Source organism: Antechinus flavipes, chromosome 3, assembly GCF_016432865.1.
Source record: "Antechinus flavipes isolate AdamAnt ecotype Samford, QLD, Australia chromosome 3, AdamAnt_v2, whole genome shotgun sequence".
NCBI classification, from domain to species: domain Eukaryota; kingdom Metazoa; phylum Chordata; class Mammalia; order Dasyuromorphia; family Dasyuridae; genus Antechinus; species Antechinus flavipes.
The window spans coordinates 598,125,960-598,152,873 of record NC_067400.1 but is presented as its reverse complement, the minus strand read 5'-3'; the positions used below and the strand labels follow the sequence as shown (position 1 = coordinate 598,152,873).

Genomic DNA, 26,914 nt, shown 5'->3' with positions numbered 1-26,914 from the left:
TGATGAGTCAGGTCACCATATATAGCTGTTAGCTGATCATTCAAGAAATTCTGGACCTCAGAGCATTATTCTGTCCAATTGAAATATTTGAGCATGTTAAGCAATATTATTAGTGAAGAGAAAGGAGTTCTCATATATTTTCCTAGTGCAGAAGTGGCTTGGAGCCCTTTCAAACCCACCTAGACCTGATTCAGTTAGGTTCCTGTCATAAGGACAATGGTCTTTCTAATTGTATCAACTAGTGGTCTCCAGGTCTTCATGTGAATTCCAGACTGAACATGCATTGTTGGCTTTATTCCAATTAAATATCACTTATTGTTCCTAGTCAAAAATGACTTTCAGGAACTAATCAAGTTGTGTCCATTAGAAAAATGATAATTAAAGTAAGAATATTGGAAAGCACTTTTACAACCTCTAGCAACTGTCTTCTGTCTACTTCTTTCCCCATTTTAGAGTCTGTAATAAGATAGATAGCAATATGGTTGTCTTCTCACTCAGATCACCACTATTAGGAACTATGTTTACATGTTGTTAGTTTACAAAATGCAGTGATAACAATATAGCATAAGGATTAAGGGAAATAATTTATACATTTTATATGTCATTGTACACATTTACCAAAACCTTCATTAAGAATACATTTGTGGCCATTGAGGTAGGAGGGACAAGTATAAAAATGTGGTGGTAAGTGCATCTGGTTATGCCATACATCACATGTTCCCAGCTAAAACTTCAGTGTTTCTTCAAGAAATAAACATAGTATCTTTTGTCCTAAAGATGGTAGACATTCTGCCCCAAGATACAGTTTCTCTTCTCTGGAGTGACACATCCCTTTCTTTGGACAGGAAAGTCTTCAAACATCATGGGATCAAAAGTTCATATTCAGAGAATATACAATGTTAATATTTTTTTCCAAAAATCTAAATTTTCTCCCTTTTCTACACCTTCCCTGTGAAGACCAAGTTAGCACCCTGGATACTTTAGAATCAGCCGGAGTCAGGATCAGCAAAAGTCCTTGATCTTTATCCTTTGTGGATGTGAATGGAATGGTGATACGAAGTGAAAGGAATCGCTACATGAATCTGCCAGGAGTGACTCTGGCTTTCTCACTCTACACTCTAAATCCTCCACCCAATCTCCTATACAACAGATCAAGCCTGCACAGAGTAGTGGGCAGGGCATATGCTAATAGAGTATTGTCCAATTGATAATTAGCCTTAAGTGCTTGGACCTCAGTGCATCAACTCAGTTTCAGATCCTTACATCTCCCGCTTTCTTTTGTTTTAGCACATAGGTGGTCACGCCATCCCTGACCTTTCAGGGAGGTGAGAGCCCCCAAGGGGAGGTGATCAAACCCCCCCACCCGACTTCTTAGGAAAGGAAGTGAAAACACCAAAAAGGAGGTGATCACGACCCCCCCTGACATCTCAGGAAGGGAGGTGAAAAGCACCAAAGCAAAGTGGGGATTGCTAGAGAGTTTCTGGGTCTTATTAGAAACAGGTATGCACAAACCCATCAGCATGGGAGGTGTTACACAAGCACATAGCAATAACACAGAGGCTATTAGTGATGACTCTCCCCACAACCAGTGCAGGCTCAATGTGGTGTAACAAACATGAATTGTACATGCAAGTAGTGATATAACAAACAATATGAATCAACATGATGGTGTAAAAGATTGCCAGAAGTCCTAGAAGGAGGGTTTGTAAACAACAGTCACACATACGCCTTCTTCAGCAACTAAGAGATAGTCCAAAACCAGTCTAATGTCCATTGCTTCATGTGTCAGGGAATCCAATGATTCCAGCAGATTTTGAAGTCTTGCAACAGTCTTATCATTTCTCAGAAAATCCAATGATTCCTGAGGACTTTCAAGTCCTACAACAATCTTATCATGTCTCAGAGAATCCAACGATTCCTGAGGGTTTTGAAGTCCAACAATTTTCTATGTCCATGATTCAAACGCCATAACTGCCGTGCTCTTTCAGCAGTGAGCACAGTCAGCAACGGAACCACCCGATGAAGGGTCTTCTCCTTCATTTCAAGGGTCTGCTCAGTCTCTCTCCGATGGACAAGGGGAATACGGCTTGTTGGTACCCATCTGATTCCTTTTCCACCTGTAGAGATACAAGCAAACCCTCTCTCCCAAGCAGTTAGCCTATCTGGTCCCTTCCATTCACCACTTTCTGGGTCTTTCCACATCACTTGGCAATTATCTAAAGATAATGGAACTGTTTGCACTGGACACTGCTCTTCTGGTGGGTTATAAAACCTGTCTGTTTTAATCTTTGGCCAGTGACTGGGCCAGTTGGCACCTCTAATGACTGCACAATCTGCACCTGTGTCTACCAATCCTTCTAACGGTAGGCCGTTTATATAGATCATGAGCGTAGGTCGGTCAGCTGTCACAGCTGCTGTCCAGTATATTCCTGGATTTTGTGGCCTGGAGTCAGAATCTGGGTGACCATCACCAGATTGCTTATTAGGATTCTGTATCAGTAAACCTGATGCTACTACTTCTCCTGGGTGATAAGTCACACATTGTCTACCTGTTTAAGTGACTGGGATATTATCTACACATTCCCCAGTTTCCCACATCAGTGTATGGATGGACACTGTTTTGTAAGTAGGCAGTGTTGTTCTCAGGCAGTGAAATGGTCAAGCCTACTGTGCCTGGAGGCAAGGGATCCATAGGCTGGAGAGGAACAGATTTCACCTCTCCAGGGGGTATCTCAGTTGTCCCAGCTTCATACAACTCTATTCTCCCCAATTGTAATCCCTTTCTCCCATCAGATTGCTTCCTGACTGATTGATTGTGTAATCCCTTTCTCCCATCAGATTGCTTCCTGACTGATTGATTGTGTAATCCCTTTCTCCCATCAGATTGCTTCCTGGCTGATTGATTGTGTAATCTTTTTCTCCCATCAGATGGCTTCCTGGCTAATTGGTCATGAATGAGTACTGAACTTCTAAAGGCTCTCTGGGTGTAGCATTGGCTGCCATCATGCCCCAAGTATTTTTTGTCTTGGGCCTTGGGGCTGGGCCCATTTCCCTGAATCAGTCTACATTCTGAGGCCCAATGGAAGCCTCTGTTGCATTTTGGACATAGGGTTTTGGATCTTGTTTTTCTACCCAGTTTTCTCATTCTGTCTCTGTGCCAATATTGAGCTTTCAGATGTCCTACTTTACCACACTGAAAGCATCTACGAGTCTCTCTGGAAGTCCCTTGCCAAAAGGGACCTTGTCTCCCCATGTTGGGATCTTGGGAGGTCTGCATCATAGCCTGACTATAAAAGGCATTTGTGCCCACTGTGGCACAGCGTCTTATGAGCTCCTCTAAAGGAGCATCCTTGCACAGTCCTAGTATAATTCTTCTACAAACCTCATTAGCATTTTCTTTAGCAAGTTGCCTTATCATAATGTCTGTTACTGCATTTTCACCATTAGTTCGTATGACAGCAGTCTGCAAACATCCCACAAAATCAGCAAAGGGTTCATTTGGCCCTTGTGCTATTTTCGTGAAGGCCTCACTCTTGTCATTTTTATTGGGGAGAGAAGCCCATGCTTTGATAACAGCAGCAGCAAATTGCTCATATGCTGCTATGGAATAATTACTCTGTACTGAGATGTCTGCATAAGAACTTACACTTGTTAGTTGGTCACAGGTGATGGAAGTATCAACTCCACTTTGACTATTTTGTTGGGCTTGTCTCCTACAGAGCTCACTATATTCAGAGAGCCACAACAAGTTTTGTCCAGTTTCTAAGCATGTCTTTGCTATAGATTTCCAGTCCCTAGGGGTTAAGACTTCATAAGCCAAATTCTGTAATAACATCTTAACATAAGCTGATGTCACCCCATAAAGAGCGCAAGCCTTTTTCAGGTCTTTCTATATTTCTATATCAAAAGAAGCGTATCTTCTACTTTCTTGACCTGAAGAGTTAAACTGTTGAATCACAGGCTACATACTTTCAGATCACCTATATCCTTCCCTTCCTCAGTGGCTTTAAGTACTGCCTTTTGCAATCTACTCATAGGAAGGGGTGGTTGCTGTGGAGGAGGTGCTGGTGGCATCACTGCCCCTCCCACTACTCCTCCCCCCTCCATCCCAGAAGGTGAAGTTTATGGGAGAAGGTCAATTATCTGCTCTGTAGGTGGTGTTGAAGCTGCCTGGTAAGATGGAAAGTCACCATCACCACACCCTTGAACTTAAATCTCCATGCCCTCTGGGGATTTGGTCATTAAACTGTTCTTTGTCTTTGTTCTCTTTGTCCTCACACTTCTTCATCCCACTGTTCTGAAAACTTTTCTTTTTCTATAACTTGCAGGATTTTTTAAGGCCAATTGTATTATGTTGTGTATATATATATATATATAATGTTTCTTTGGAAAATGATTTGGAACCATTATCATTATAATATTCACATAGTTGATCTCCTACAAGTTTCCAATTGTCTAAACCTATCTCTTCTTCATTGAAGAATCAAGGGGATGTACATTCTAATGTATCCAGGAATCCATCAATCTGCTCCCAAGTCATAAATAAGCCCTGTTTCTTATCAGTCTGAGTATGCTTCCTGCAGATTTCCTTGGGGGTGGGGGTGGAGCTGGAGTTGGGGGGAATCTTTCCTCCATATCTGCCCCATTTCAGCTAGAAAAAGTTACTAGTTTAGCCCTTAACAAAATAAGTTCCCTGCTTGTCTATTCAAATACTCACCTTATTTCCTGATCACTGGGGACTTCTTCAGTGAAAGTGGGGTCCTTGGTTCCATGTTTGGGCGCCAAATGTGATGACTGTATTAGCATCCTGGATACTTTAGAATCAGCCAGAGTTGGGATCAGCAAAAGTCCTTGATTTTTATTCTTTGTGGACATAAAAGGAATGGCGATATGAAGTGAGATGAATTGCGACTCAAATCCGCCAGAAGTGACTCTGGCTTTTCTCACTCCATCTTCTAAATCCTCCACCCAATCTCCTGTACAACAGATCAAGCTTGCACAGAGTAGTGGACAGGGCCATTTTTTCTCCAAGCATATGTTAATAGAGTATTATCCAATTGGTAATTAGCCTTAAGTGATCGGACCTCAGTGCATCAACTTAGTTTCAGCCCATTACACTTCCTCACTTATTAAGAAGAAAGAAAAAAATACTTCTACACGTGAAGTCAAATAAAATATATTTTAAACTCAGCATGAAAGATCTTAGCTTCCAATGGCTATTGGATACCTGTCGGCCACAAAATCTAAATACAAAAGCCTTTTGGTAGTTTCTTTGTGATCATTCTGGCATTTTTTTAGCTATAGGTCAAAGATAATTTCAACTTAAAAAAAACACATCATGTATCATATAAGAAGAATTTATTAATTAACATACTTAGTCATTTGAATAAACCAATTTGCATAATAACAAAAGAAAAAGTTCCATCATGAACATTGCTGTCATTGTTTTAATAGCTAGCACATGTATAGAGCTTTAAAATTTGTAAAGTTCTTTACATAGATCTCTTTCTATTCATAATAACCCCATGGAGTAGGCAGCTATGTAGTTCAGTGGTTAGAGCACTAGGACTGGAGTCGAGAAGACCTGAATTTAAATCCAGCTTCAGACACTTAACTAGCTGTGTGACCCTCTGCCTTACCTCAGTTTCCTTAACTGTAATAGCACCAACTTCCCAAGATTGTTGTGAGGATCAAAAAAGATATTTGTAAAGTGTTTAGCACAATTACTAGCATATAGTAGGCATTTAATAAATGCTTGTTCCTATTCATATAGATATTAATATTACATGTATTTCACAGATAAGGAGGTTGAGAGCAGCCAGTAAGTGTCTGTTCTGGGTCGTAATTGGAAATTAAATTCCCTTGACTCCAAATCTAATACTCTAATTAATGCATCATCTAGTTGCCTTTTTGTCCTGATCTAATTTCCCAATATCACATGATGAGTTCAAGTTTTTCGTAACTACTATTGTTACTATATCTTCTCGGTAAATTGTTGTAATCCAATCTTGTCCAATTCTTTGTGATTCCAGTTGGGGTTTCCCTTCTCCTTCCCTCGTCTTCCCCTCCTCTCCCTTTCCATCTCTTCCTTCCCTTCCCTCTCCCTTCCCTTCCCTTTTCACCTCTCCTCTCCCTTTCTTGGGAAGGAAAGAGATTTAAATGCTATTTCTCTCATCAGGTCTTGGAGGAGGATTTGGATATGTCGTTGGAGGAATAAACTGGGACAAGACTAGTTTTGGCAGAGCCCTGGGTGGTCAGCTGCGAGTCATTTATGTCTTTACTTCTGTCACCTTGAGTATCACCACAGTGCTGACGCTCATCAGCATTCCAGAGAGGCCCCTGCAGCCCTTTAGCAAGAAGAAAACTGTGATGAAGAGCCCAAGCCTTCCTCTTCCTCCTTCTCCCCCCGTCTTATTTGAGGAGGGCACAACTGACAACGCTAGCTCCCAGAATGCCACTCACTTATATGCAAGTTTTACCAGCCCTATTTCTCCTCTCAGCCCTCTCACACCCAAATATGGCAGCTTCATCAGCCGGGACAATTCTCTGACCGGGATTAATGAGTTTGCATCCTCCTTTGGAACTTCCAATATTGACAGTGTACTCATAGACTGCTTTACTGCAGGACACGATAACTACTTGGCCCTCCCTGCTAGTTTACCCAGGCAGACCATCAGTGTCAGCTTCCCAAGGGCCCCTGATGGCTTCTACTGTCAAGAAAATGGAATTCTGGAGAGAGGGACAGTCTCAGTGACTCATGGGCCAGAAGGAGACACGTTAAGGGTAGGTTCTTTGGATGCTCCAAAGCCTCGATCGTCTGGGATTCTGAAAAGGCCTCAGACATTGGCCATCCCAGATGCTGTAATAGGAAGTTGTCCAGAAAGTAGCAGGAGAAGGAATGTGACCTTCAGTCAACAGGTAAGAGCAAATAAAGGGAGGGAAGAGGAAGATCTGACAGCATTTGCTAGTGAAGATGATATACTTAAAGCAGTTAGTTAGGAATCATGAAGATGAAGCATGATGGAACTTGAAAAAGGGAAAATTGGGCTCTGATATCAGGAAAAATTAGTGTTGTCCAAAAGCAGAAGGGATAGTCTTAAGAAAAAATGGGTTCCCCTTACTAGACCCTTCAAACAGAGGCTGCAGAGTCATTTGTCGGGCATGTTATTGTGGGAATTCATTTTTTAGGGCTGGGTGGGACTAGATAGTTGCCGAGTTCCCTTCTACAATTCTCTGATGCTATGAAGCTGCTTCAATGGGTAGTGAGGCTCCTCCTTCCTGCCAGTGCTTAAGAGAGGAAAGTTTGGTTTGTTAACTATTTGTTGGTATATTGGAGAAGACAGAAGAAAAACGAGGTTAAAGTGAAGGGGGCATGAAATTTGTGGGATGTGAGAATCAGTGGCCTCCAGCAGCTAAAAAGAATGATGCTTAAAGCACCTAATTACTTTTTTCAAAGAAAAATCAAATTTCTCTCCCTCCCATGCTTTATCATTGGGAAAATTAAACCAAATCTTTATGATAAATATAGTCAAGCCAAACAAATCCTTGAATTGGCCATGTCCCCAGAGTCGTGTGTGTGTGTGTGTGTGTGTGTGTGTGTACACACACATATACATATGTATTATATATGTATATATATGTACATACACATATAGTATGTGTGTATGTATATATATATATATATATATATAGAGAGAGAGAGAGAGAGAGAGAGAGAGAGAGAGAGAGAGAGAGAGAGAGAAGAGAGGGAAGAGAGGGAAGAAAGAGACAGACAGACAGAGAGACAGACACAGAGAGAGAGATTTCACTCTGAACTTTGCAAGCATCACCTCTGTCAGGAGGTGGGTAGGATGCTTAATTGTTATAGCGCCTAGTTAGCAAGGATAATGAGTTAAAATAGGAAAGCAAGTCCTGATCATGGCTCAACTGAAATTGTTTTAATATTTTCATGTCAATCTCGGGGCCAGTCAATTTCACTCTGCTTATCTCAGTCACCAAAATGTCTAGTGACGGCTTTGGGAGAGGGAACTTTTTGTTCAAAAGGGTTGGACAAGATGATCTTCGAGTTCTTTTCAAATTCTGAGATCCTCTTTTGAGTTTGTGAAGTGGCAACTGCCTTATTGTAAGTCGATATTATGTAATTCCGTGTAACTAAGCAGAAAGTCTTGTAAATGGGAAAATCCTAAACAACTCTAGCAGGCTCAACAGGTGTGTCATCTCTCTTATCAGGCTGATTGGAGGGCCAAAATGAATACAATTCAACAAATATTGATTATAAGCAAGTTATTCTTATGTTCTGGGGAAACAGGTGAGAATGAAACAGTCCCTGTCTTCAGAACTTGAGCGTTCTACTAGAGAACGCAATCCATGAAGGGATAAATAAAAAGGATATAGAAAGTGACTTTATAAGGGAGAGCGGGCTAATGACAGAGAGCTTTGGGGGAAGCTTAGGATACTTCTGGAAAGTAGGGGAAGAAATGACTAGCCTAAGAATGGCCACTTACATGGAGATACAGAGGCAGGAGATGTCATACTACGGATAGGGACGGCTAGCAGTTGAAGAGTTTGTGAAGATAAGGGAGATGGAATTAGGATGGGATTATGCTTTCAATGCCAAGAGGAAAAATGAGTATTTTCTCTCTGGGGCTATGGGGAACCACTGATGTGTTTTTGAGGGTTGAGGTTGGTGACTTGGTCAGCTATGTATTTTAGTAATATTAATCTGGCAGCTGTGTAGAAGATAAGATTGGTGAGGGAAGAGAGTAGATTCTGGGAGCTGAATTAGTAGCTTATGATAAGAGATAAGGTGAGATGAAATTTAAGCATTTTACAAATTCTGAAATCCTATAGAAATGTTTATTATTATTGCTAATCCAGGTGAGAGGTGATAAGGGCCTAAAATTGGATAGAGACATTGTGAATGGAGGAAGGATCTGGAAGGAAGAGATGGGGGGGGGGCAATGCAATGACTTATTTGATTGGGATGTAGGAGGAGAGAGAAGAGTTGAGGATCAATACAGAGTTAGGAAGTGGCAGGAAGGATGATGGCATTCTCAATAGAAATGGGAAGCTTTGGTTAAATTTGAGAGAAATACGGTCCTTTAAAATATAGTGAGTTTGAGATGCACATCCAATGGAAAGGTTTAGCAGGCAGTTGTTGATAAGGGACTACGGCTGAAGAGAGAAAGCAGGGCTGTATTTGGGAGTCCTCTTAAGGGAGATGATCATGAAACCTATGGGATGTGATTAAGACACTGTAGGAGAGTTAGAGACAAAATGAGCTGGGGTAAAGTGATCATCCTTTAAAATGCTGGCATAAATAGTCTCCATGTAGGAAGCGCTTTGAGCCTTAAAAAAAGTTAAGAGTTTCAGAGCAGTGAGTTGGGGTAGTGGATAGAGCACTGAAGTCAGGAAGACCAGACTTCAAATCTGACCTCAGACACTTAACATCTCCTGGCTGTGTGACCCTGAGCAAGTCATTTAACCCCAATTTCCTCAGAAAAAAAGTGAGAGGTTTCCAAGAGAAAGAAGAATATTCCAAACATGGGAGACTTTTAAAAAATTTTTTGTTATTAAAGCTTTTTATTTACAAAACCTATATATGGGTAATTTTTCAACATTGACCCTTGCAAAACCTTCTATTCCAAATTCCTCCTCCTTCTCCACATTCACTCCCCTAGGTGGCAGATAGTCCAATACATGTTAAATTTGTTAAAATATATGTTAAATCCAATATATGTATATATATATATATATACACACACATACATACATATACATATATATGTGTGTGTATATATATATATATATAGTTGTTCTTGCTGCCCAAGAAAAATTGAATCAATTAAAAAACTGGGAAAGAAAACAAAATGCAAGCAAACATCAACAGAAAACATGAAAATGCTGTGTTAGGAACCACATTCAGTTCCCACAGTTCTGTCTCTGAGTGTAGATGGCTCTCTTCATCACTGAACAACTGGAATTGGTTTGAATCATCTCGTTGTTGAAAAGAGCCACATCCATCAGAACAGATCATCATCAACTGTTGTTGCCATGTATAATGATCTCCTGGGCCTGCTCATTTCACTCAGAATCAGTTTATGTAAGTCTCTTGAGGCCTTTCTGAAATCATCCTGCTGGTCCTTTCTTACAGAACAATAATATTCCATAACGTTCATATACCACAATTTACCCAGCCATTCTCCAATTTTGGGGGCATCCACTCAGTTTCCAGCTTCTGGCCACTACAAACAGGGCTGCTACAAACATTTTGGCACATACAGGTCCCTTTCCCTTCTTTAGTATCTCTTTGGGGTATAAGCCCAGTAGTAGCACTGCTGGATCAAAGGGTATGCACAGTTTGATAACTCTTTGAGCATAGTTCCAAATTGCTCTCCAGAATGGTTGGATCCGTTCACAGTTCCACCAACAATGTATCAGTGTCCCTGTTTTCCATGGGAGACATTCTAAGCAAAAGTCCAGAAGTGAGGGATGGAATGTGGCAAGATTTTTAGTAGCTATGTGACCCTGGGCAAGTCACTTAATGTGTTTACTTCAATTTCCTTATCTGTAAAATGAGAATTTCTAAAAAGCACCTAACTTCCAGAATTGTTCAGAAGATTAAATGAAATATTTTTAAATGATTAGTGATGTGCCTAGTGTTTATTAAGTGCCATATAAATGTCACCTATGAACATAATAATGAAAATAATAATAATTATTATTATTACAACAATAATAACAATTATTATTGTCGGGACAGCTAGATGGTACAGTAGATAGAGCAACAGTCTTGGAATCAGGAGGACCTGAGTTCACATGTGACCTCAGACTCTTAATATTACTAGCTGCTACTTGAGCAAGTCACTTAACTCCAATCACCTCAAAATAACAACAAATCCCCCAATAATTATTATTGTCCTCATTATCTCATAGTCACTAAACTTCAGATTTGTCAGGTACCTCAGTGGACATCCTTCCCTGTAAAAGATGTCCTTCTGCTACTTTTCCAAGAAGAAGAGGTCAACTAAATTCTGCGTGGAGCCCTCCAGTGAGGGAAACTCACTGACTCCACTATTAGGTGGCTCCCATTGGTAGACAGCTTCTTCCCTCATAACAAAAGCCTAAATTGTTCTCTTTGCATTTATTTCTCTCTCTTCCCCCCTCCCTTATTAAAGCACCTAATTTAATCTTCAGAATTTAAAATCTTTCCTGTGACAAGATTAAAAAATTTTAAAGACAGCTAAGTGATACGGGGGATACCATGCTGGACCTGGAACCAGAAAGACCCTGGGCAAGTTGCTTACCCCTGTTTGCCTCAATTTCCTTATTTGTAAAATTAGCTAGAGAAGGAATAGCTGTGTGGCTGGGCAAATCAATCCATCCTGTCTGCCTCCATTTTCTCATGTGTAAAATGAGCTGGAGAAGGAATGGCAAACCACTTCAGTGTCTCTGCCAAGAAAACCCCAAATGGGGTCATGAAGAGTTGGACATGATTGAAATGACTGGATGACAACAACAACATGGTGATTCTCCTCTTGAGGCTTAACCCTTCCTTCAACTGATTTTCATACAGCATAGAATCCAGTCTCTTCACCATGATGATGACTTAAAATGTCTCTCTTCCTCCTCAATTTTTGGTAATACTCAAGGTCACTTAACCTCAAGACCTGAGTCCAAATTCTACCTCTCCTGTTTACAGGTGGTGTGACCTTGAATAATTCACTTTGTTTCCTCTTCTGTAAAATGATGGAGTAATACTGCTGGACAATAGGGTCCCTTGCAATTCTAAATCCTTCCATACTAAGTCTTGGTAGTTTTCCAGCTACCAAAAGAGTACTGGGCTGCTGGCTAGAGCCATCACCTGGCTTCCATTTTCTCATCTTCAATCTATTTGCTCCAAATCTTGGAAACTGTAAGCAATAAGTTCACAGGATTTAAGTATCCTGTATCCTTCCCACATGTGTGGCAAGGAAGCTTTAACCTGCTCTCTTTCTGGCTTGAGCAGGTTCATTCTTCCTTGGCTCGCTCCACTCTTGTCATCCTATGGCTCAGATCTCCCACGCTCAAGTGGTCCACCAGCCTTTGCCTCCAGGAGGCAATACTGGAAACAGGGACTCCAGACATTCTGCCCAGCCTTGAGATTCTGGCCTCATTCTCTATTTTCTCCTGATTTACTTCAGATGAGTCAATCCTTTTGCTGTGATGATGATTGACAGTTGTCACTAGCTTGATTTTTGTGATCTTATCCTTTACAGGTTGCTAATATTTTACTCAATGGTGTCAAATATGAGAGTGAATTGAATGGCTCTGGGGAGGTCTCCGAGCAGTCCCTTTCCATGCGGCGTCTCTGTTCTACCATCTGCCATATGCCAAAAGCTCTTAGAAATCTCTGTATCAACCATTTCCTGGGTAAGTGCTAATGATATCGTGGCTAAGGAAAAAAGGGAAAGTCCTAACAACAAAAATGATGTTTAAAGAGGTTCTCCCGTGGAAAGTTCTACCATTAAAATTATTCTTTTGAGCTCATGGAATTTGGATCTGGAAGAAACTTCAGAAATTCATAGATTTAGAGCTAGAAAAACCTCAGGGCCCATCTGATCCAATCTCATTTGACGGATGAAGAATGTACCTTGTGCAGAGTTACACACGTAACAGATGGCAGAGTTGGAATTTGAATCCAGGTCTTCTGGTTTTGAATACAGCATTCCTAAGGCTCAGTCTCTAGAAGATCCCCTTTAATTAATTTTTGACACCTAGCTGACATAGTGGTATAGAATATTGGACTTGGAATCAGAAAGATCTGAATTCTAATCCTGCCTCAGTCACTAACTAGTTGTGTGACCATTTAACCTCTACTTGCCTTAGTTTCCTCTTATATAAAATGAGAATAATAATAATCCCATCTACCTTTATCTTGTTTCAAAGGATATGTGTAATAAAGAATATAGTTAAAGCATTTTGTAAATCTTAAATCCTGATATAAAAACAATTATTATTATTATTGCTAATTTATCAAAGTAGTTAAAACTGTGGTACAAGGTCATTGTTGCTTGGCAAGATAATGAAAAAATTAAGAACAAAGGGAGTCTGAAACCAATACAACTCTATCTCCAAGTTCTCCTGCCCCTTCTAAGTCTCCAGCTGTCCCCAAGTTGATTAGTAGAACATGTAGGAAGCAATGATAATTGTTTATTTTTCACTTTTGCTTTGGGCCAAAACAATATTAAATAATTATAGATGGGCGAGGGAGCTATGGCTTTAATTTGTGACAGGGTTAAGTTAATGCAAGTACGTACCCAAGACATTCAAGATTAAAAGTTACATAAATGGACGTTTTGGCGACTTACAGATTAAATTAGTTAAATACCTACACTTGCTTCCTATATGGCTTTCGGCAAGTCACTTAATAAGAGCAGCATTTATATAGCCTTTTAAGGATTGAAAAGGGATTTACAGGTGTTATTTAATTTGTTCTTTACAACAATCCTAGGAGGCAGGAGTTATTATCCCTAACTTTTTCATTTTCATTCATAATTGAGGCAGACACAAGTGAAGTGACTTGTCCAGACTCACACAGCTAGTAAATGTCTGAGACTGGATTTGGATTCTGTCTTCCTGACTCCTGGTTCTTTTCCACTGAAAATATCAGTTGCCTAGCATTTGAAAATTTTTCATTGTTAAGAATCTCAGAGTTGTAAGGGATATCAAAAGTCCTTTCATTCAAGCCATGCAGCCTCCTTGTATCATCCCAGACAAATCATATGACCTTTACTCAAAACTTCCAGGGAATTAGACCCTAATACTTTATATTCAGGAAGTCCATTCCCTTTTCTGATAGCTCTCTTCCTAGTTTGAAGTAAGTTTGTCTTTCCCCTCTGCCATCAAACCTAAACAATTGCTCCTTTTTGTGTCTACTCATCGTTTCTTCTGGGGTCAAGCAGAATAAACCTGAGCCTTCCTTCCATTTGCTTGGGAAAGGAAGGGCTTAAGCATTTATATAGCACCTACTATGTGCTTTTTACAAATATTATCTCATTTGACTATTCTTCATCTGCTTAAAGACAACTATCATGTCCCTTCACCAGTTTCTCCTACCATGGGCAAGTCATACTGAACCTCAGACTGATCTCTTCCAACTCTGAGGTTATGTTCATTTTTCCAGTGGGAGAATATGTGTTCTCGTCTTCAGCCTAAATATTCACAGTTGAAACAAATAAAAATAAACAAATAAATATGCAAATAAATACCCAAACATGTATACATGTATATACAAATAAATGTGTGTGTATATATGTATAGTTGCAGCAAATAGTCAATCAAATTGTATATATGTTTAGAAGTACATATATAGCAAATGGCAGGGTTTTATGTATATGTATATTCTTATAGAAAAATATCTCCTTCAGGTTTTCATGGTGGGTTACAATGCAGAAATTTTACAGGTGAAAACCTAGGTTTTTATGCTTAAGTACAGGTTCAGGGATCTTAATCAAGATCATGATTCTAACAAGGTTTTTTATTGACAAAAATTACAATAGAGAAATAAGTTTTGATATATAGCAATTTAATACTTAGACCACAATTCTTGGACCATAAATTTGAACAAACTTAGTTAATCATAATCTCATACATATCTGAAGGAAACAAATCTTATTAAAGATACTCTATAGGGAAACTAAATCAGATTACAGATTAAACTATATTTAGAGTTCACAATTGGCTTATTGAAAGAAGATTCACATGTCACAAAGATAGCCAAAGTGGAGCCAGGAGAATCCTTCCACAAATAGGTACATAAGTCACTTTAGGAAGCTGCTATTCCTTTTTGGCTTCTTATCTAGAAATATCAAAGTTTTCTTTTAATATGATTATCCTATGAGTCAGATTTTTAGCCAGGTGAGGTTAATATTAACCGGAGAAAGGATTCAGTTAGCCAGAGATTCCAAGAGAAATGTATAATAAAACCAAATAAAAGGAAATGGAGAATTTCTCATAACAGTATCTTACGTGCAATGATTACATATTTGTTGAATCCCTCTTCTATGGGACAGTTTTTCAAGTATTTGAAATAGTGGTTTCTCCCTATTTCCTTTTTCCTTATTTTGGATAAATATATCTTATTTCCTGCACAGATCCTCATAGACTTTCATCATTTGCATATTTTGAAATGAAGATATTAGATAAAGAAGTGCTATGCAATTAATGATACACAGCTAGGCATAGAAGCCATTCTCTGTGTGTGGTTGTGGGGAAGGCCTACTATGTGCCATGAATTGTGCTAAGCACGCTACAAATATTATCATAATTAATCCTCACAACAATCCTAAGAGGTAGGTATTGTTATTATTCCCATTTTACAGTTGAGGAAACTGAGGCAAACAGAAGTATCTAAAGCCAGATTTAAACTCAGACTTCCTGATTCCAGACCCTGCTCAATTAATGACTCTACCTAGCCATAGGGTGTGATTAGGATTCCTTTATTAGATGTTTTTTCTACTTGTGTCTGTTCATATAGGATGGCTCTCATTTGAGGGGATGCTGCTTTTCTACACGGACTTTATGGGTGAGGTGGTCTTCCAAGGAAACCCCAAAGCCCCTCACACTTCAGAAGACTATCAGAAATATAATGCTGGAGTCACCATGGGATGCTGGGGGATGTGTATCTATGCATTCAGCGCTGCATTGTATTCAGGTATCCACTTCAACCGTGGGACCCAACCAGGGCTTGCTGTTACCTGCTAAGGGCCAGGTCCTGTGGTGGGTGATGGGAGATCCTGCTCTCAAGAATTCTCGTGGATAGAAAAACATGCAGAAAAGCCAATATGTAAAGGTTTGGGGAGGTGGGTGAAACCCTCGTAACTGGGAATGGGAGAGGGGTTTGGGAGAGACTCTTAGGAGAGGTAGCTTTAAGCTTGAGTCTGGACAGGAGCTAATGAGACCCGAAAGGTAGAGCTGAACAAAGAGAATACTCTAGGTATGGAAGCCACGTGCAAAGGTACGGTGATGGTAGATTGAAAGTTGACCGAAGGGTGTAGGGAGTAGCAAGTGTGCCAGACTGATGGGAATGCGATGTTGGAGGACAAGGAGTCAGTCTGAAAACATGGGTTAGAACCTTATTCCAAAAGGCTTTAAATGCCAAACAGGCAAAACAGGGATGGCATATCGATAGATAGGCTGATAGGTAGAAAGATAGTTCTACAGATATGTATTCAGGAGGAAATAATGACTACATTTACAGAGAGCTTTAAGTGCTTTCCAAATACATCTCATTTGATCTTCACAACCCTGGGAATTAGATGTTATCGTTTTTATCCTTTTACAAATGAGACTAGTCCAAGATGATACAGCTAACGAGTCTGGGATTTGAATTCGTCTTTCTCCCTCTCTCCCTCCCTTCCTTTTCTCTCATGCCTCCTTTCTTCCCTCCCTCCTTTCCTTTCCTTCCCTTCTCCCCCCTCTCTCCCTCCCTTCCTTTTCTCTCATGCCTCTTTTCTTCTCTCTTTCCTTTCCTTCCCTTCTCCTCTCTCCCTCCCTTCCTTTTCTCTCATGTCTCTTTTCTTCCCTCCCCCCTTTCCTTTTCTTCCCTTCTCCCCCCTCTCTCCCTCCCTTCCTTTTCTCTCATGCCTCTTTTCTTCTCTCTTTCCTTTCCTTCCCTTCTTCTCCCTCTCTCCCTCCCTTCCTTTTCTCTCATGCCTCTTTTCTTCCCTCCCCCCTTTCCTTTCCTTCCCTTCTCCCTCCTCTCTCCCTCCCTTCCTTTTCTCTCAGGCCTCCTTTCTTCCCTTTTTCCTTTCCTTTCCTTCTTCTTTTCTTCCTTCCCTCCCTCCCTTCCCTCCAAAGCCTCCAAATCTTTGATATTCTTTGAAATTCTGTATAAAATTTAGCGGGGCACTGAGATACTTTAACAATAGGTCTATTTGTGCCTTTTATGAAATGTTCCAGACCATTTGGAGAAGACACAGGTTCTTCTGAAAATTCCCTTGTTAGGTAACAAAATCACACAGCAATAGCATAGAGATAGAAGTTTGCAAAGGTGCAAAGGAGGGAAACAGCAAGCCAGTTTAAGTGACAGAGTCAGAAGGTGGGAAGGTAAGTGGGAGCCAGGCTGAGAAGTTTGTAGGATGTTTGGCGATCTCTGTGATGGCTCACTATCTTTCTCTGTTTTATAGCAATGCTAGAAAAGCTAGAAGAATACTTCAGCATTCGCACCCTGTATTTCATTGCCTATCTTGCCTTTGGATTGGGGACAGGTCTTGCCACGCTCTCCAGGAATATCTATGTGGTTTTATCACTATGCATAACATATGGGATATTATTTTCTACCCTCTGCACCCTCCCCTATTCTCTGTTGTGTGATTACTACCAGAGTAAAAAGGTAGGTGGTGCCCTACCCCACTTCATGTTCATGAAAAACAATCTTAAAATGGAACCTTGCTTTACTTAGGCCAGCTTCAGTTTCTGCCGCCTTTTAGGATCCGTCAATACACCGAGTCCTGGAGGTGGACTGGGCTCAGAGAGGTCAAACTGGTTACGACCTTAGTTGTACAGCAAGGCCCAAAGCAGAATCTGAACCTAAGTCTTCCTTCCTGGTTCCAAGTAGAGCACTTTACCCACTACACCAAATGGAATAACATACAAAATATGCTTTGTGTTCCTTAAAGTGCTATATAAACAGTAGCTGTTACTATACTATACAAGCTTTCTAGGAGAGATGACACTAAATCAGTTTTGCCTTTCCCTTTCTCTCTAGCCATTGTTTTCAGGTCTTTTTTTTTGGTTTGTTTTCAATCCCAGTGTGGTTGCTCCCATATTTGTATTAAAGATTGGGTTGAGTGGGGTTAAAAGAAAAGTAAATCCCTTCCCTCCCCTTCCTTCCTACTTCTCTTTCTTTCCTTTCCTTTCCTTATTTTTTCACTCCATTTCTCCCTTCCTCCTTCCTTACTTTCATTCATCCTTGTTTCCCTTCCTCCCTTCTTTTCTTCCATCCATCCTTCCTTCCCTTTTCATCCCTCTTTTCTTTCCTTCCCTTCTTCCTTCCTTCCTCCCTTCCTCTTTTTTCTTCCCTCCATCCTTTCCTTTCCTTTTCCCCACTCCCTTCCTTTTCTCTCAACCCTCTTTTCTTCCCTTTTTCCTTTGGTTCCCTTTTTCTTTCTCTCGATCCTTCCTTTTCTTTCATCCTTCTTTTCTTCCTTCTTTTCCTTGCCTTCCCTTCCACCTTCCCTTCCGCCTTCCCTTCTGCCTTCCCTTTCACCTTCCCTTCCCTTTCACCTTCCCTTCCCTTGTCTTCCTTCCTTCCTTTCCCTTCCTTCCTTCCCTTCCCTTTTTTTCCCTTCCTCCCTTCCCTTTCTTTTCCTTCCCTTCCCTTCCCTTCCCTTCCTTCCCTTCCTTTTCTTCCCTTCCCTTCTCTTTCTTTGCCTTCTCTTCCCTTCCCTTCCCTTCCCTTCCCTTCCCTTCCCTTCCTTCCTTTCCCTTCCCTTCCTTTCCCTTTCTTTCTCTTCCCGTCCTTTCCTTTCCTTCCCTTCCCGTCCCTTTCCTTTCCTTCTTCCTTCCCTTCTTCCCCCCTTTCTTCCTTCTTTTTTGCCTTCCTTCCTTCCTCCTTCCCTCTCCCCTCCACTTTCTCCTCCAGGCTGTTGCCTACCCACAATCACAATATATAGGAGGCCGAAGCATCCTTAGGTATTGCCATCTGCACCCCCCTGGAAAGGGGCTCAGATGCCCTTGCCTAGGAAGGCCTGGCCTGGCAGTGAGCGTGTGGGACACCTATATAAAAGCGGGTCCAGCACCGGGCAGGCAGGTTCCATTTCACTAAGCCACATGGTCAGTTAAGACAGAGGCCTTCCTCACACCTGGCGGGCCCAGCCCCTTGGCGCGCCCGGGGAAATTGCGCGAGCTTCAGCACCACGAGAAAAGGCCCCTTTTTTCCTTTTTCGCACCACTCTTGGCAGTCCCAGTCTCAGCGGCCAAGTTACCTTTGACTAGAAACCAGCCCCATGGGGCCGGCTCGGCCGAAGGGGTGCCCAGGCTGTGTGTGATGGCTGCTGGCATGTGTGAGTGAAGCCCTTCTAATCACCCTGCTTTTTGGCTTGATTTCTTCAGTGAGGCCACAGTTGGCAACATCCAAGCGCTTTCTTCCCGAGAGAGCCGGGTCAGGTGGGCGCTGACCTCCTCCTGAGCATTGCCCCTAGCCCAGGTGACACTGCAGCCCCCCTCCTGTTAAAGGAACACGGCTGTCTTCAAGAGACTCCGGCACACAGAGTAGTTGTGACTCTCTCCCCTGTAGTTTTAATTAATGTGAGTACCCAGAAGTCCTCGTCACTTAACCCTTGGATTTAGATGGATGTGCCCGGCCTTAACAGGCAGCAAGGCTCTGTCTGGGCTGTGGCTGGCAGGCCCCCTCCTCCAGGGATCGGCAGCTCGGATTCTTCTGCTAATGATCCTGGGTTTCCTAGAAACACGTTGGAAGTCTTCCAGCCCTTTCCCCACGGGAAGCCAGGGCTGTTTTCTTCCCATAGAACGTTACTGTATTGACCTGGTCACGGAATGAATGGGGCAAGGGATCTATCTGATAGAAGAAAGGCTCGAGGACAATTTGATTTCTAGTCTGTAATGGCCCCAGCAGCAGCGGCGGAGGCTTCTGGTTTGAGCCCATTCCCGGGGTAAGAGGTTATGATCCTGCCCCTTGGAGGCAGAGATTCACGGCTGCTCTGACATGTGTCCTTAATCGTGCACGTGTTATGTTAAGGGATGTGGAGAAAAGTGGCTATTGGAGGAAATGAGGTAGGGAAGCCCTTTGTAAGTGCACGTCAGCTCCCAGGAAAGGTTTCTTCTACATCCAAAGGGCTCTTGGCTAGGACGGCTTCTGGGGCAATACTGCACATGATTAAAAATTAAGGGCTTCTTTAGGAGGTGGATTCAGTGACTCTTGTCCCAGGACAACCGGGCCGCTGGGGCTTGGCGTCAGAGAAGGGGTTTCAGGCAGTCTCCAACTTAGCTCATTTGAAACGTGAATTGCATTTTCCCAAAGAAACAAATTGATAAATGGTGATTGACTCCCCCAGTCACTGCACAGAAATCTATTAAACCCAGGGATTCATGACCTTTTTTATGTGCCCTAGATCCATGAGACATATGGACCCATGATGTGTCTAAGCTCTAGCAGTGATAGCGCCATTGGTTTAGAAAAGAGCATGTATGACTTTTTTAGTTGGAGGTTCTTAAACTTGTAGAAGGGGGGCTTGTGAAGTTGGGTTTTTGGTTTGTTTTTACTTTTTGATAACCATTTCAATGCAATTGATTTTCTTTTTCATTATGATTTTATTTGGTGTATTGAAAAATATCCTTTTGAGAAGGGGTCCCTAGACTTTATCAGAATGACTGTGTCCAAAGAGGTCCAAGAACCATCAAAAAAGTTAAGAATTTCTGTTCTAGAAACAGAATCAGGGGTGAAAGAGGTTGAGTTTGTGAGACCTTTTTACTCCCAGGTGCCCCTTTCTCCAGATTCTCCAGGCTAGCCCCTCATCCTCCTCCTCCTCCTCCTCCTCTGTAAATACACACACACACCTGTGGCTTACCAAAATACAGAATTATCTTCCTCTTCTATTGGAAGGCTCAGTTCCTCCATGCTATAAATTCTTGGGAGGCATTAGAAAGAAAGCAAATTGAGTTAATCATACTATACATGACTTTAATCCTTTAAAAAGGAAGGTGCTTATTATAATTATAGGGAATTTCTCTTTCAGATTTCTTTCTGCCAGCTAGTTTCTACCAGATAGTTTTTTTTTTTTAAGTGAAAAGAAAATGATACCCGAGCTCTTTGTTTTTTTGAATTATTTCATGAATGTCACCATGCCCTAGCCCACAGTTTCAGTTTGGAAGGAGACAAGCAGCTTGTGCTTTTCTAAACTGTTTTGTGGCCCAGATTCTTTGGGGTGCTTTCCTCACTCTGGAGACAAATATAGAACTCTTGGGCTATTTCCCTGCTTGAGGCTGGCAGTAGAAAATCTGAAAATGTCCCATGGGGACTTCCTGATGGTCTTAACATTTGTGTAGATGAATTAGAGGTCCTTCTGTGGCAGATTCAGAAAGGGTTTTATAGTTTAAAAAGTCAGTGCGATGGGTTATGCATTGTTTTGTTCATCATGCTTTTCTCCCCTCACATTTTTCTTCCTTTTTGATTAGTTTTCAGGGTCGACTGTGGATGGCACCAAGCGAGGAATGGGGGTGGACATCTCCCTCCTGAGCTGTCAGTACTTTTTAGCTCAGATTCTCGTCTCCATCATCATGGGACCATTAACCTCAGTGGTGGGCAGTGCCAATGGGGTAATGTACTTCTCCAGCCTTGTATCTTTTGTGGGGTGTTTATACTCCTCCCTTTTTGTCATTTATGAAATTCCTCCCAGCGAGGAGTTAGAAGAGGAACACCAGCCACTTCTGCTGAACATCTAGCGCCCTGAGGACCTCCAATTTGGGACTAACACTTGTAACACCGGCATTTTGAAAAAGGGCTAGTTAAGAGCTGACCAATAGAATGACTGGATTGCCTTGACCAGCCTCCTCAACCTGTGTACAAGTGGAAAGATTTCCTATTGGAATGTAAATATGTGACAAGACAATAAATAATAGCAAAAAAAAAAGCAAAAAAAAAAAATTTTAAAAAAGCAAGTCTGCTCCTTCTCATGGTGATGGGTCATTCCAGCAGGGTGAGTTAGGGGAACTAACGCCTCTATGGATCCTGAGGTGGAAGAAGCCGTGAGCATGGACTACAAGGAAGAATACTGATTGTGTTTCTCCTGTCATTTACTGATACAAGAGACCTTATGGATCCCAGCATTCATCATTCAATATAAAGTTAATTCTTGTAAGATATTTTGTGAGGCCCGAGTCTGGTTTCATTTTAGGTAGCAAAGGAGAGTTTCGAATTTCCCTCGAGATGTGTATTTCCTGGCCAGAAGGCCTTGTTTTAGCCCTAAGATTCTTACATAAATATACAGTAGAATTGGATCACTGAACTGGAAGAGGCCATAGAGATCAGAATCCAATTCCTTCATTTTATAAAAAAGAAGATTGAGGGTAAATAAAAGGAAAGTAAAGTTGACTAAGACTAAAAGTAAATGTAGGATGGCTTCCTGACCTCCGATCCACTGTTTGCTCCATTGTCTTTGCTTTGTAATCTGCCATTTTTGTGAACCACCAAAAGAACCCCCACTTAGAGAAGGAGAGAGACCATCTATCAGAACTTACATTTGCTGGTTGAGCAACATGGTGCAAATCTCAGGATCTCCCAAGCAGGTAGAAGGTTAGGGGAGTCCCAAGGGGGCAATAAAGGGTTCTTTTGGTGTTGAGGCTACATTTCAGCTCAGAGGCAGTTCAGCATGTCCCAGGGTAAAGTCACCCAATCTCAGGAGGACCTGAGTTCAAATCTAGCCTGACACTTAACACTTCCTAGCTGTGTGACCCTGGGCAAGTCACTTAACCCCAATTGCCTCAGCAAAAAAAAAAACCCCAAAAACCCTAAATCTATTTAAGCTTTTTGGACTTTGGAATGTCATAATTTTGCCCAACTACATTGCCAAGGACAAATTAAAGGCTGAACCATTGCAGTGGTGGTGATAGCAGAGGGTGAAGCAACATTGGGGCAAATAAACTACACCTTCAAAGTATCCTTCACATATTCTATCACCATTCATCTGGTTAAAGGCTAGACTAAATCAACATGCCCTGTCTTGGACTAATGCAGGAGAGTCTCTCTCCCCAGAACAAAGCTGCCAGCCTTATCTCCCTATATCTGATCAACTGACAGAAAATATGGCACACAGTAGGTCCTTGTTGATTCTTAGTCAACAAACAGAATCCAAGAATTTGGAGAGTTTTTAATAAAAGCCATTGCTTCATCTATCCAGGGTGGAATTGGCCAAAGGTTATCAGGCTGATCTGGGGAAATTTCTCAAGGTATTTAAGGGTCCACAGCTAGTTGCTGCTCTGATTAGAAAATCTACACCAAAGTCCTTTTGTCTTCTGAATAATTAAGTCTAAATTTCTCAGTCTGGAGTGTTGAGTTAGGAGTCACAGAACTCAAGTTTGAATTCTGGCTCAGTCACTGTGACTATAGGCAAGTCACTTTTCCTTTCAAGGAATAAGTTTTATAAAATAGGGGAATTAGATAAAACAACCAATGTCTGAGCTCCTTTTTGAGTCTTAAGACAGATGCTAGTTTAAGACACTCAAAATTGGCAAGATAGAGGGGAAGCTAGGTGGGGTTAGGGAATAGGGCACCAGCCCTGAAGTCAGGAGAACCTGAATTCAAATCTGACCTCAGACACTTAACATTTCCTACCTGTGTGATCCTGGGCAAGTCACTTAACCCTAATTGCCTCAGGGAAAAAAAAATTAGCAAGATTAGGGTTATTTTATCCCCCAATAGTCTCCAATCAAATAATTTTCAAATATGAAATGGATTTTGGATTTGAAGTCAGAGGTCCTGGGTTCTGATTCTGCCTCTTAATCCTGTGTGATCTTGTGCAAGTCTTTGGGCCTCAGTTTCATTATCTGTAAAACTTGGATTAGATGGTTTTTGAAATCTCCCTCCAGCCCTAAGTACACAACCTCCAGTTTTCTACACAGTAGGTAGGTAGCACAATAACATTCAGTGGATAGTGAATGAGACGCAGTTTACTGTAGCAGATAAAAGTGCCATCTTGGGAGTCTGTGACACTTGGACCAAGGTTCAAATCCCATCTTTGACTTTTTCTTGATGGTCCCAAGCAAATTCCTAAATTGCAGTCAGTGCAATTAGTACTGGCATCGGGAGTTTCCTCAACGGGAGTTCCTTTTACCAATGAAATCATAGCTCTGGTTAAGAAAAAAAAAATGCTATGAGCCTATAATGTGTTTAGAAGACAAAAGCTTTCTCTTCCTCTAATGCTGCCATTTGGTGACACAAATATCAGCCACAGGCAAATGTGGGATCTAGTTGGGGTGAGAGAGTACAAGAGCAAAGACTTGGCTTGAGGGAAACGAAAACAATCAGGAGTTGAAGAGCTAGCGATATCAGCATGGCAAATAAGAGTCTAAAATGAGTTTGGGAGTTTGGGTCAAATCAGTTCTTGTCTGAATAAAGCAATTTTCAAATCTAATCTTTAAAAAAATTAATCTCCTTTGAAATAGCACTTCCAAGCTGGGTATTACCCTTTTGCTCATTCATTTAGTTAACAGTCAATAAGCATTTATTAAATCCCTATGTATCTGTCAGGCACTGTGCTCAGCATCAGGAATATAAAGAAAAGCAGTCTCTGCTTTCAAGGATTTCATAGTAAAATAGGGGAGAAAATGTGAAAATATTCAAGTAAGTTATAGAGAAAGCAAATTGGAAATAACCAATAGAAAAAAAGCATTAGCATTGAGGGGGATCAGGAAAGGCTTCTTGTAGAAGGTGGGATTCAGATGGGGGACCTGAAGGAAGCCAGAGAAATGAGAAAGTAGAGATGAGGGAGAACATTTAGGCAAGGGATGGGTGGGTGGGGGTCAGTCAGTAAAAAATACCTGGAGATGGGAAATGGAATATTTTGTTGGAGAAACCTCAAGGAGCGCAATGTCCCTGGACTGCAGAGTAAGTGGATCAGGTGAGAGTAAGAAGACTGGAAAGGTAAGAAGGTGAGATTGTGAAAGGCTTCAAATGCCATATTTTTTATTTGTTCCTAGAAGTGAGAGGGAGCCACCAAGGCTGATTGAAGAGATGGATGATGTGGGCAGATCTGCACGTTAGGAAGACCAATTTGGAAGTTGAGTCAAGGATGGAATTGGTGGTAGTCCTTTCTTCTCACAGAGGACCACAAATAATCCTTGTGAACGCTCGAGAGGATTCTTTAAATCTGTGCATTTTGCATTTCTTTTGGGCTACTTCCATTCTGCTTTGCTACTTTTCTACTGAGGGCACAGCTCCCCGGGAGGTTTGTGCCCGCATCTCCCATATCCCCTCGATTCCATCTTGAGCAGGTGTCACTTAAGGATTGGGGGAGATGAAGGAAAGAGACCAACCAGAAGGTCGGTGGAACAGTCCAGGAATGAGAGAACCTGCATTGAGGGGCACGTCAGAGCGTGTAGGGGGTGGATGCATGAGAAATGATAGGAAGGTCAAAGTGACATGCACTGCAAACAGACTGGGTATGCAGGATGGGGGAAAGGAAGTTTAGGAGGAATGGTGTGCCCTTGACAATAGCAGAGAGAGGGGAAAGATTGGACTCAGTTTAGGATATGTTGAGGTTAGCAGAATTTAAGATGTCTACAAGGAATTTGTCTTGAACTATCTTAAAAGGCAGATCTAATCTAATAAGGTCTTGTGAACCTAACCTATTAAACTAATCTATTTTATTTCTTGCTCAGTACCAAATGGTTTTAGTGTCATTTTATTTTTTAGGTTGTTTGCATTTTTTTTTCATTAATTCCCTTGAAATTTTTGACCTTTTGTTCTTCCAGATGAATTTTGTTATTTTTTTTCTAGTTCTATAAAGTAATTTCTTTCAGTTGGATTGGTATGGTACTGAATAAATAGGTTAATTTAGGTAAAATTGTCATTATATTAGCTGGGCCTACCCATAAGCACTTGATAGTCTTTCAATTGTTTAAATATAACTTTGTGTGAAAAGTATTTTGTGAGGATATCTAATAGGAGCTCAGGAGAGGGGTTAGGTTTTAAACAATAGTCTTTTTTTTTTTTTTTTTTTTTTTTGCTGAGCCATTTGGGGTTAAATGATTTGCCAGGGTCACCCAGCTGGGAAGTCTTAAGTGTCTGAGATCAGATTTGAACTCAGGTCCTCCTGACTTCATGGCTGATGCTCTATCCTAGCTGCCCCTAAAGAGTAGCTCTTAACCATGTGCAGAGATGACTGGGGAACTAATGAGTCCCCAAGTGAACTGGTATAGAGGGAAAAGAGGAAAGAACTCAGGACAATCCCAGCCTGTGCCTTAAATGAAGATCCAGCAAATGTGATTGAGAAGGAATCATGAGACACATGATAGAGGAACGTCACAGAAACCTAGAGGTAGGCTTTCAGGGAGTAGGGGATGACTATAGCGAGGTAAAAAATGATGAAAACTAAAAAAAAAAGTCCTTAGATTTGATAATTAGGATATTAGAGAAGTTTGGAGAGCACAAATGTGGTGAAAGATGAAGTCAGAAAATAGAAGAGAGGAAAGGAAATAAAAGCATTAATTATATTCTGCTTTCTCAAGATTGGCCAGAAAAGGGAGGATATGGGAAAATAATTGATGGGAATGGATGGATCAAGTTGGAGTTTTTTGAGGATGGGGAGATATGGCCACATTTGTAGGGAGCAGCCAGTAAGCAAGGAGAGACTGAAGTGAATGAGATATATTAGGGGCAGTCTGCTGGAGAAAATGAGATGGAAGGGGATCCCTTGCACGCGTAAAGGGGTCTGTGTTGGTGAGAAGCATCAGCTCTTCCTGTGAGATAATGGTGAAAAATAATGGGAGAAGGCACTGGGGTAATACGAAATGAGGTGGAGAGGAGAGGGTTCCAAATTTTTTTTTTCTCCAGTGAATCAAGAGGCCCGGTTCTCAGCTGAGAAGGAGAGGGAAAAGGAGAACCATGGGAAGAGGTTTGAGGAGTAATGAAAAAGTTCATAAGGTCACTGTGGAAAGTGGGATAGTGAGTTAATTAGGAAGATGTAAATGGATTGCCTTTCAGCAGTAAGGGTCCAGTTGAAGTATCTGACAAAAATTTGTAGTGGATCCAGTCGGCAGGATTTTATGGTTTTCTCCGGCTTCATTCAGCTATGGGTGGGTAGGAGTGAAGACCATGGATGGTAGGAGTGATCCATGGCTGAGGCTTATCATGTAACAAGGAGGAAAGAGACTCAAGGACAATGTAGAGTTAAGCCAATTCACATGGGGTCAAAAT

General features: G+C 41.3%; 1 protein-coding gene across 5 annotated transcripts in view; it reads left to right on the top strand.

Annotated features, from left to right (window-relative positions):
* SLC45A1 (solute carrier family 45 member 1) overlaps positions 1–21,864 on the top strand; it is a 39,494-nt gene extending 17,630 nt beyond the window's left edge. For 4 of the 5 annotated variants that reach the window (XM_051988640.1, XM_051988639.1, XM_051988637.1 and 1 more), the window contains 5 exons: positions 6,179–6,918; positions 12,258–12,411; positions 15,518–15,694; positions 17,169–17,374; positions 21,178–21,864. In XM_051988640.1, coding sequence (XP_051844600.1) covers positions 6,179–6,918; positions 12,258–12,411; positions 15,518–15,694; positions 17,169–17,374; positions 21,178–21,444 — 1,544 coding nt within the window. In that variant the 3' untranslated portion in view covers positions 21,445–21,864. The remainder of the gene's footprint in view (positions 1–6,178; positions 6,919–12,257; positions 12,412–15,517; positions 15,695–17,168; positions 17,375–21,177) is intronic. The other variant, XM_051988642.1, reaches the window with a different exon arrangement.
* Positions 21,865–26,914: the final 5,050 nt, after the last annotated feature.